The sequence below is a fragment of the Malania oleifera genome, chromosome 10, assembly GCF_029873635.1.
Source record: "Malania oleifera isolate guangnan ecotype guangnan chromosome 10, ASM2987363v1, whole genome shotgun sequence".
Lineage (NCBI taxonomy): Eukaryota > Viridiplantae > Streptophyta > Magnoliopsida > Santalales > Ximeniaceae > Malania > Malania oleifera.
This window is the reverse complement of record NC_080426.1, coordinates 65,679,417-65,691,458: the sequence shown is the minus strand read 5'-3', so window position 1 is coordinate 65,691,458 and position 12,042 is coordinate 65,679,417. Positions and strand designations below refer to the sequence as shown.

Below are 12,042 nucleotides of genomic sequence, written 5' to 3'. Positions count from 1 at the left end.
ACTTCAACAAATCAGAGTCACCAAAATCCCTCTAAACCATCTACAAAAAATCTACGAACATTGAGACATATAACCAAAAGTCCAAGCTCTGATCTAACCCAAAACACATATTTGCAACTATATTGATTCTAAACTCCGACGTCCGAAATTTTATGAATAAGAAAAATAGAATAGCAACTTTTTTATCGCTTTACACTACAACAGAAAGGAAACGATCCAAAGAGAGAAAGAAAACAGAAGAGAGAGAGGGAGAGAGATAGATACCGATGAGAGCAGGCTAAAGGTTTGGTGGAGATAAGTGGACCAGGGGTGGAGAATGGAGGTTTTTTGCAACACTTTCCAGTGGTAGTGAAGCTCGCGGTTGAGGGTGGTGCTGCTGCCGTGATGATGGCTGCTGCTCCGATTCAAGTTGCAGCTACGTGCATGGAGGCGTGGGTGCTGGAGCTGTGATGGGTGAGGTTGTGGATGGAGTTATAGCTGATGGGGAAGGCTAGGATAGAAGAGGATGGAGGGAGAGTGTCTAGGTGGCAAAGAGACAAGGAGCGATTGGAGAAGATGAACAGTGAAGAGAGGATGAGAGGGATGGATTTGGGAGTCTATAGAGTGCCAGAAAGAAAAGATGGAGACCTATGCTATGTGAATAGTGAAGATGTCCCCCCTCTAAGCTCTGCGTAGGAGTTGGAAAGCAAAAGCACGCGGGAAGCAGGAAATATCTTAACAGGAAAATATTCTCTCCCCTCAACAGAAAAATATTCCCTCCCTATGCGCGTGGTTCGGTTAATGGGTTTTGGGAGGGAATTAATCTTGTGCATGCTTTTTCCTCATTTTTATTTTTAAATTTCTTGCTATTTATTTTTTGTTGGCCACTTTATCTTCCCAAAAGGAAACTCTTGAATTTTAAAAATAAAGCTTGATTTCTGGAAACGGACGGATCCGAACTCTATTTAATAAAAACGAGTCAATAAAAAATTAAAAGACTCAACTTGAAAATTCCAAGACTCAATTTAAGATTAACAGGACCTTAATTAAAGACTCAATTTTTAAAAGACTCAATTTTAACACAAGACTAGATTTAAAACACTGGGACTTAATTATACTAGGACTCAAATAGAAGTACCAGGACTCAACTAAAAATACTAGGCCTTGATTTAACATACTAGGACTCAAGTTAAGATTCCGGGACTCAATTTAAGACACCGGGACTCAAATTAAAACTATTACGACTCGATTTAAAAGTACCCTGTTTTTCAAACAGGGTCCTCCAATTTTCAAAATTCGAAGTCAACTTTTATTACACCAGGTTTTCTCAAAAATGGCCTAGTTAAAATTGGGGTGTCGACACTTGGAATATTAAGTATATAGAAAAAGAGGTATAAAATATTTGAGAGAATTTTTCCTAATTACTTTTTCTAATCTAGTTGCTAATTAAGGCAAATAAGGGGATATATATAGATATCCCATAAATTTTGACTGTTGGGGACCTATTGGGAATTTTGAGAAAGTTTAATTAAAAATTAACCTTAATAACCGCAGTTAAAAATGTGACAACCAGAGATTTTTGGTTGATCGTATTCATGGTTCAGTCGACCCAATTATCAAGTTCGGTCGACCGTGAAGATTTTGAACTATGAATATGGTCGACCATATTCAAGGCAATTTTGAAAACATTCGAGGTTTGCTCGACTATATCTGAAATTCAGTTTGTTATTCATATGGTTCGATCGACTCAATTACAAATGAGTTATAAGTTCGGTCGACTAAGTTGTTGGGGGTCAGACACGTGTGAGTTCGGTCAACTGTGGAAGATACATTCAAAAAGATACGGTCGACCGAGCAAAGTCAAAATGTTGACTTCCACCCAATTTAGTCGACTAAAGCATTTTACACTGTCAAGGTTTGGTTGACTGAAACTGTCCACAAATCATATTTGGCCCAAATAAAGACCTAAGTTAAATCCTTATTAATGTGAGTTACTAACCTAATTGCTTGAGGGATTCCTATAGTCACTTTATGGTCTCTTGAGAGTTAACCCCAAAAATACGATGTCGGTCGACCGATCCCTAAGGTCAATATATAATCTTGAGCATTAAACCCTATCATGCATGAGATGTAGTTATTACAGACCATAAAAAACTTATTACAATTACAATATAACTTGAAAGAAAAAAATAAAAGAACTTCATGCTCCACTCCTTTGCAATATCATGGATTGCACCAAATGATGTGCTCGTTTAAGTGCTTCTCCGTTTCCATTTCTCATCTATCATCCTTACTTAGAAAAGTAAACATGTTCATACACTTAGCACACAGACGAGATACTGTGGTTTGTCATAATCAAAACAGAGATCGGACTCAAAAAGTTAACAGAAAATAAAATGAAAACTTACTTTCCATTTTATTTTCTCTCTATGCAAAATATTACTAAATAAAGTTAAAAAAAAAAATGAATGTTAGTGATGCTTGAAATTAATTTTTTGTTAATTGGGAACCTATTTTCTATTATATTTTAACACATACCAAATATTATTAAAAATAAAAATTTATTCTAATTCTTAAAAGTTAAGATTTTTTTTTTTTTTTTTAGATGGTAGTGATACTTAGAATAAAACAATTTGTTTATTAATTTGATATGTTTTTTTTTTTCTTCTCGTACTCTCTTTCATTTCATGACTAAATATGAAAATTTGGATTATTCATATTTTCTTTTTATTTCATGACAAAACATGACTAAATAATTATTTTTTCTAATTATTTTTAAAATATTGATAATCTTATTTATAAGTCAGTTTTCAATTACTAATTATTAAATTAAAAATTTTATTGAGAAATTTCACAAATTTAAAAGAAATTAAAAAAAAAAAAAAGCAACTCTCGCTAGAAAAACAAAATGAAAATAAGATGTAAACTTACTTTCCATTATATTTTTTCTCTACACCAAATATTACTAAAACAAGTGAAAGTTAAGAAAAAATATATGTTAGTGATGCTTAAAATTAAATTTTTTTTAAATGAGAACCTATTTTCTATTATATTTTAACCCATACCAAATATTATTAAAAATAAAAATGTATTTTAATTCTTAAAAGTTAAGAAATATTGTAAAAAACAAATTACACAATGGAATAAATTGATCTTCCAACGCAGCACTCAATGGTAAAATATACAGAACAACAATCATGCAAATTATAATGAAAGCAATAACAATAACACAAGGAATTACATTGTTTGACAATGTCTACATCCATTGGAGCAATCGACAATGTTTTTCTTACTATCTTGTGTCCAAAGAAATGAACATTACAGAGTTACAATATATACAACATATATATAACCCTCTCGGAGCCCCCCCCCCCCCACCTTTGAAACCTGACCTATCCAACGTCACAAAAATTCAAAATTCAAAAGTTGCTGATGGTAACTCGAGCCAAACCATCAACGATTTCAAACATACCGTAAATGGTTTAATACCAAGAGCAAACAGTCGCAGAATTAGACTTAGAATTGTCAGCTGTTTCACTTCACCAGGACAAATCATCGACAGTTACAAGGAAACTATTGATGGTTTCCTTCTACAGACTAGCATTCTGTTTTCCAGCATGTTTTCTCTTTGTATATTTTTTCCACTTAGTATATGAGTCACATATCACAAAAATCTCTACCTTGGAAAATATATGCCCCTATAGAGAAAATCGAAAACATAAAATCTGTTGCTCCACCTAGGATAAAAATTCGTATAGGTTGGGACAGCCTCCCGTCTAGCAATTGGTTACAAAAACCAAGTCCAAGCAATGCTTGAACTTGTCTGTGGTAGCTTTTGCTTCTACCATGAACCCTGATTCAGTTATAGATGTTACACCAAAAGACTGTACCCTTGACTTCCAATAAGCAGGTCTTCCCACAACAGTAAGCACATACCCCGTTGTAGACCTCATGTCATCAAAGACCCCTTGCATAGTTTGCATCAATAAATCGCACAACTGACGAATCATTTTTTTTCCTACCAAAACACCCCAGTGCACTAGCATAGGAGACCTTTGACATATCCTGAACATCATCATCTGTCCTCAGGTACCGAGCAATGGATAATCCCAATCTCCTTGCAGCTCTTTCCTTGTGAATCACCAAACCAAGACTCTTCTTGGTCATGCCCAAAATATTCATGCCAAAACCTTTTCTTAATAGAGTTCCTAACTAATTAGTCTCAGTCAAAGCCTTACCATCAAATAACATGTTCTCCATAAATAAAAGAAGCATCACTCCCTTGCATCCTATCACCCCCTTCCCTTATGAAAGCTCCACCAACTCCCACATCTGGTTTATATACAATGATTCCATTTCCTCCACCATAGCACTCATCCATCTATCTTTACCTTTACTATGTATAGCATCTCGAAAAATAGTAGGAACCTTACTGGTTGTAATGAATGCATAAAACACCAGAACATCAAATTTATACCTCAGTGGTAACTTGATAGTGCATCTGGGTCTACTGTTATGTTGCTATTATCCCAAGTTATAACTTCCTACCTTATGAACAATGTCATCTCTGCCTTGAGTCTATAACTCCACTTGCATCACATGTTCATTGCTTCTGCAGTTTTCTGGCCTCTGTTTCTCTTCCTTTACCTGAGTACACTGCACCATGGCTTTCTCACCAAAAACCATTGTTGGGGATGTGGCTCATATTCAGAGTGGATCACATGTACCAGAGAAAGATACATGACGCGAGAGACAAATGGAGAGAAGTGCAACCATGGAGGGCAAACCATTGATGATTTCGGGCAGTAGTTGCAAGGTGTTTTATTCTGCTCCAAATCGTCGAAAGTTTTCATCAGTGTAGATCATGTAAATTCAAATTAGGGACTTTTAGATTGGGTTTATCAGAGGGATTTCCTCCAAGGGATTGCTACACAAGTGTTTTAGATCAACTATAGGTCTTCTATACACATTAGATTGTTTATAAACATCATTATGTAACCCTATATGGGATTAAGCATGGTTCAAGCTTCATTAGGCTTGTAAGCTTCATTGATCATAGTGAAAACTCAAGTGCTGCTCCCGTGGACGTAGGCTATTGCCAAACCATGTAAATATTATGTGTTCTAGTTGTGTTTTTTCTTTTTCTTTTTATTGTTTACTTGCTTCTTGAGTGTATTTCATCATTAAGTGATTGCACTAGTGATTGTTGGTGTTCATGTTTGATTATGTGTTTCTGTTGTGCGTGTTCAAGTTGAGCAAAACTCCAACAAGTGGTATCAGAGCTATTGGTTCTACAATGGTTAGGGTCTTTTCGATTAAGTTTGATATAAACAAGTTTTATGGAAGAGTGAAGGACTTTCTAGTGCAGCAAGGGATAGAGAAGCCTTTGTACGGAAAGAAGCCAGATGACATGAACAATGCAAGTTGGAAGGAGCTTGAAGCAAAGGTGGTTTCCACGGTCAGGTTATGTCTGGCCAATGACGTGTTATATCACGTCATGGATGACGACTTGTCGGTGATAGTTTGGTTGAAACTGGAGCTCTAGTTTATATCCAAGTCAATCTTGAACAAGTTATATCTTAAGAAAAAGCTTTATTGGCTTAAGATGGCAGAGGGTTCAAACTTGACTTAGCACATAAACATAATTGATCATATCATTAGTGATCTGGGGCAAGTTGATGTGAAGTTCAAGGAGGAGGACAAAGCGTCAATGTTTTTGAATTCCTTACCTATGTCGCCTACATACAAGAATCTGGTTACGACGCTGACTTGGGGAAAAGAAACCCTAGAGTTAGAGAACATCATGAGTGCATTGCTAGGGTCCCATCAAAGGAAGAAGGCCAGCGATGAGGGTTCACATGGTGAATGGTGAATGGCAAAGGGTAATTAGGATCATGGTTGAGGCAAATACTAAAGTGGATCAAGTGGGAATAAAACTCGGTCCTAGAGGAAGAAGGATGTTCACTGTTTTAATCGCGGGAAACTTGGGCATATAAAATCGGAGTGTTCGGAGTAAGAGAAGGGAAAAACAAAAGCTCAAGGGAGTTTGTCAAAATCTATGAATGTAGCTGAAGAAGGGGACTCGGGGAGCAGTGATTGTGAGATGCTTACTATTTCATAAAGCTCAAAATGCCTCATGGGTTCTTGGATCCTAAACTCGGGATGTTCTTTTCACATGACGCCCAACAAAGTCTAGTTCACCACTTATAGATTGGTGAGTCCTGGTTCTATTCTGATGGGAAATGGTGCGGTTTGTAAAGTTATCGGAATGGGGGATATCAAGATCAAGATGTATAATGGCGTAGTAAGGACGTTGTGAGGGGTAAGACATATACCCGATCTATGGAAGAACATGATATCATTGGGTGTTTTGTATTGTAATGGGTATAGTTAAAACTCCAAAGGCAAGACAATGATGGTGTGTGATGGTGTATTGATGGTGATGAAGGGACAAAGGATAGCAGGGAACCTTTATGCATTGTAGGGTCACACAGTTGTAGGTGGAGCTACAGTTGAGGGTTCAGAGTTAGAAAATATTGTTTTTTGTAATGTAATCACACACAAAACAGTGGGTATTCTTAACTATATTAGCGTGGACGTTTGGGGACCGGTGAGGGCAGCATCATACATTGGACAAGAGTATTTCGTGAGGATATCACAAAAAGTCTAGGGCTATCTCATGCGGCACAAGTTGGAGTTATTTTTTAATTATAACTTGTGATTGAGGTGGAGTACTAGACCGAGAGAGTGTTTCTCAGGTCAGATATTGTTGCTTAGTACACTGGTGTTTAAGGAGTTTTATGAGCTAGACATGGTGTATGTAAGGCTTGCAAGGGACTTCTTGGTGAAGTCGGTGAGTATGGTTTGTTTCTCGGTTGATCGGCTGCCAAAGGAGTCACTGAAGAGAGAGTTGCATGAGAGGCTTGGACTGGTTATGCGATAAACTTAGTAGGTCCAACTATGCACGTTTCTAGTGAGGTTGGATCTAGGCTTGGTGTGATGTCTAGACGGTGCATCTTTCTAGTATATAAGAAATAGGAGTACAAGTTGGGTGATCCAACAATAAATAGGGTGGCGATTGGTGGAGACATGGTTTTAGGTGTTAAAGCTATAGGACAGCATACTTAGGTAGATGAAGAGAAACTGGTGCTAGAAAGCTGTAGTAGCAGCAATGAGCATGCTGTGCAGGTGGAGTTAGAGACTCGGGGCAAAAGTGCAAAGAGTTCTAACTCAGGTGACTTTTAGTATCATATAATAAATTGGAGTAGAAAGGAGATTATGATGCAGGTGGAGTTACTGACTCAGGGCAGAGATGATGTTGGTCATAATACAGGGAGTTCAAGATCGGGAAACTAATAGGATCACAATGGGCTCAGGTGCACGATCAGGCCACCACCTAAGTGTGATATGATGTCTTATGCAACCATTACTACCAGGGAGGATCCTACTACCTTTTAGGAGGTAGTGCATAGCTAGGAGAAAGGTAGGTGTACAAGTGCCATGGTGGAGGAGATGGAGGTACTCTATAAGAGTCAGGTGAGGGGGTTAATGGAGCTCCCAGAGAGGGAGATAGGTTACAAGTGGGTGATTATTCTGTGGTTTTATGTGAGTGACATGCCGATTGTTGGAAAGGTTCTGACTAAGGTAAATCAGTCAGAGACTCTATTGAGAAAGGAAGTTGACATAAAGGTGTTGAGTGCTACCAAAAGTGTTCTTGGGTTGGAGATTCACAAGGTTAAAGTTACAAGGAGATTGGGATTATCTCGAGGTCACTTTGTAGTCATAGCTGCGAGGAGATTGGTGTTATCTCAGGGCGGCTGTGTGGACAAAACTACATGGAGATTGTGGTTATCTCAAGGTGGTTTTAGGGATCAGGTTTTGGTGAGGTTTAGCATGGTTGATGTTAAATCGGTCACCAGTACACCATTGGCGAATCTAAGTAAACAGTCTACTGCTCAATACACAAGGATGGATAGTGATGTTCGGGTCGTGTCAAAGGTTTCCTACACCAATGTAGTTGGGTATTTCGGTAGGCAATAGAGGGTTCTATCAATTGTGAGGTTCGTAGATGAAGACTACACATGGGGATTGGATGATAGGAGGCTTGCAATGGGGTACGTTGTGAGAAGGCCTAATTATTGTAAGTCCAGGGTGTAGTCTTAGGGTGCGTTGGCTACAATTGGATTAGAGTTCTTGGTAGAGCTTGAGGCTGCCGAGGTAGTATTGTGGTTCACAAGATTTTTTTGAGGAGCTGGGTGTTTAGCTAAGTGGAGTTCTTGTTACCACAATCAAGTTCAAGCGTGGCTCGGACTTAATTTATGTCTCCAAAGTGTTAGAGGGGAGGCAGATCCCAATCTACAAGCCTAGGTGAGCAGCGGTTATGCTTTCAGATTTCTAAGGTGGTGAATATTCATCAAAGTGGAGATTGTTGGGGATATGGCTCATATTCAGAGTGGATCACATGTACCAAAGAAAGCAACATGATGCGAGGGACAAAGGGAGAGAAGCAAGGTGCATCCATGGAGGGCAAATTGGCAGTCGACGATTTGGTGTGTAACCATCGACGGTTTCAAGCAATAACTGCAAGGTATTTTATTATAGTAGTGTTTTTGCTTTTTCTTGTTATTGTTTGTTTGATTCTTGAGTGTATTTCATCATCAAGTGATTGCATTAGTGATTGTTGGTGTTCGTATTTGATTATGTGCTTCCACTATGTTTGTTCAAGTTGAGTAAAACTCTAGCAACCATATCTCAGTTGATCATCACCTTATTTTCCATTGGATCACCCAACTTGAACCCACCTTTCTTATACTCCAAAAAGATGTATCGTCCTGACATTACACCAAGCTTAGATCTCACCTCACTAGAAATGTGCATGATTGGACATCCAAACACTCTCACACCGGAGTTGTCTACCACATAACCTGTCCAAACCTCTCCTGTAACTCTCCCATCTAGTGATACCCTTAGTGATCGGTTAAGTGAGAAACACACCATACTCATTGAATTCACCAAGAAGTTCCTTACAAGTCGTGCATACAACCCACCATGCTCACAAAAGTCCATGAATAGAACTAGCATACTCAATACCAATGTCTAACATGAGGATCTCTCTCCCAGTATGGTTTTCCACCTCAGCCACAAGTTAAACCTAACAAACATTTCTGACTTGTGCTGCATGAGATACACCAAAACCTTTCGTGATGAACCTACGAAATACATATGTCTAGCTTGTGATGTTATCATCGCCGGTCCCCAAACATTTGAATACATGTACTTAAGAATACCCTCCATTTGTGTGTGTGGTTTTTTTACACAAAAAGTATTACCTGACTCAAAATCTACAGATGCAACTCTGCTTACAACTATGGTACCCTACTGTGCATAGATATTTCCCGCTAACTTCTATTCTTTCATCACCATCAAGTTGCCTTCACACACCTTCATTATCCAACTTTCAGACTTGTAACTATACCCGTTACAATCTAAAGTGCCCAATGAAATCACATTCTTCTGTAGATTTGGTACATGCCTTACATCACATAAATTTCTCACACCACCATTATACATCTTAATTATGATATTTCCTATTCCAATTATTTTTCATGTAATATCATTTCCCATTAGAACATAGCCAGAATTAACTTACCTGTAGGTTTTGAACCAATTTCTATTTGGTGTCATATGACAAGAACATTCGGAATCTAGGGTCCAAGAATTCGTGAGACATTCTAAACTCGATGAAACATATAGCATATCACCATCACTGCTCCCTGAGTCTCCTTCCACTACATTTGCAGATTTTGATGAACCCTTTTGATTTTTAGCATTCCCTTTCTTCCACTCTGGACACTCTAGTTTTATGTGCCAAAATTTCCTACACTTAAAATATCTTATGTCCTTATTTTTCCCAAACTGCAACCGAGATCCGCTCCGAGACTTGCTTCTCCCACATTCCTGATTACTCTTCACCACAAGCCCTTCACCAAGTGAAATTTCATCGCTAGTAATCTTTCTTTGATGAAAACCTAGAAATAGTCTTGTTACCTCTTCCAAATTTAGGGTTTCTTTGCCCCATGTTAGAGTAGTAACCAAATTTGCATACATGTGAGACATAAGTAGGGAATTCAATAGCATCAGCGCCTTGTCTTCCTCCTCGAACTTCACATCAACTTGCATTAAATCACTTACAATTTGATTGAATGTGTTGATGTATTGGTTCAAATCCAAACCTTCCACCATCTAGGCAATACAAATTTTGATTAAGAAATAACTTGTTTGATAAAGACTAAGACATATATCGGTTTTTGAGTTTCTACCAAACTACTGCCAAAGAATCCTCATCCATGACGTGATACAACACGTCATCAACCAAATAAAGTCGGATATTCGACATCGCTCACATCCTATTTCTTCCAATTTGTCTCATCCATGCCTTTCGATTAAAATCCGTATAGAGCCTTCACCATAGCTTGCTACACTAACATATCCTTCACCCTTCTCTGTCATAAACCAAAGTGTCCTGTTCCATTGAATTTTTACGACATCGAGCTTTATAGAAGAAGTTCCATAAGTCATTACAACAATGCTCTAATATCAATTTGTTGTGAAAAATGAATTGCACAATGGAATAAATTGGCCTTACAATGCAGCACTCAATGATAAAATACACAGAACAACAATCACGCAGATTATAATGAAAGCAATGACAATAACACAAGGAATTACGTGATTTAGCAATGCTCACATCTATAAGAGCAATTGGCAGTGTTTTTCTTACTATCTTATGCCCAAAAACATGAACATTATAGAATTACAACATATACAACATATATATAACTCTCTCGGAGGTTTACCTCTAAAACCCAACCTATCCAATATCCCAAAATTCAAAATTCAAAAATCAATGATGGTAACCCGAGCCAAACTGTCGATAGTTTCAAATATATCGTCAACAATTTAATACCGAGATCAAACAGTCACAAAAACAAACTCAGATCTGTCCATTGTTTCACTTTACTGGGCCAAATTGTCAACTGTTATAAGGAAATCGTTGACGGTTTCCTCCTGTAGACCAGCATTTTGTTTTTCACAATGTTTTTTCTTTGTACATGCATTTCACTTAATGTATGAGCCACATATCCCAACAAGAAATTTAAAAAATAAAATAAAAATAGTAGTGATGCTTAGAATAAAATAATTTGTTTATTAATTTGATATATATATATATATATATATATATATTGTTTTCTTTTGCACTCTCTTTTATTTCATGACTAATTATGAAAATTTGGATTATTCATATTTTCCTTTTATTTCAATACAAAACATGACTAAATAATTATTTTTTCTAATTATTTTTAAAATATTAATAATCTTATTTATAAGTCAGTTTCAGATTACTAATTATCAAATTAAAAATTTTATTGAGCAAGTAATTTGAAAAAAGAGCAGCTCAACATTTAGTTTATGTTTAGATCAAAGCTTTTGGCTGGAAAAAGGAAATGAAAATAAGATGAAAACTTACTTTCCATTATATTTTTTGCTATACCAAGTATTACTAAAAAAAGTGAAAGTTAAGAAAAAAAAATATATGTTAGTGATGCTTAAAATAAAAAATTTCTTAAATAGAATCTATTTTCTATTATATTTTGTCCCATATAAAATATTATTAAAATTAAAAAATTTCTTCTAAAATGCTTAAAAGTTAAGAAAAATAAATAAATGGTAATGATCCTTAGAATAAAAGAATTTGTTTATTAATTTTTTTCTCTCTATAACCAATATTACTAAAAAAAATTTATAGTGAAGGAAAAAATGTTAGTGATGCTTAAAATTAAATTTTTTAATTGGAAACTATTTTCTATTATATTTTATCTCATAACAAATATTATTAAAAAAATATATTTCTTCTAAAATGCTCAAAAGTTATGAAAAAAAATGGTAGCGATTTATTAATTTGAATTTTTATTTATTTATTTTCTTCCATACTCTCCTTTCAATTCATGACTAAATATAAAAAAGTCAGATTATTTATATTTTCCTTTTATTTCTTTACTCTTT

At 36.3% G+C, this 12,042-nt stretch overlaps 1 protein-coding gene across 1 annotated transcript; it reads left to right on the top strand.

Annotated features, from left to right (window-relative positions):
- The first annotated feature begins 7,479 nt into the window (after positions 1-7,479).
- Positions 7,480-8,019, top strand: LOC131166720 (uncharacterized). Its single transcript, XM_058125294.1, has 2 exons — positions 7,480-7,747; positions 7,838-8,019. Exons 1-2 carry the CDS (start codon positions 7,480-7,482, stop codon positions 8,017-8,019), a joined length of 450 nt encoding a protein of 149 aa, XP_057981277.1.
- The last annotated feature ends 4,023 nt before the right edge of the window (positions 8,020-12,042 follow it).

Coding starts and splice junctions, on each gene's coding strand:
- LOC131166720 (XM_058125294.1), top strand. CDS start 7,480: ATGGTGGAGGAGATGGAGGTACTCTATAAGAGTCAGGTGAGGGGGTTA. Junction 7,748..7,837: donor GAGATTGGGATTATCTCGAG/GTCACTTTGTAG, acceptor GGTTATCTCAAG/GTGGTTTTAGGGATCAGGTT.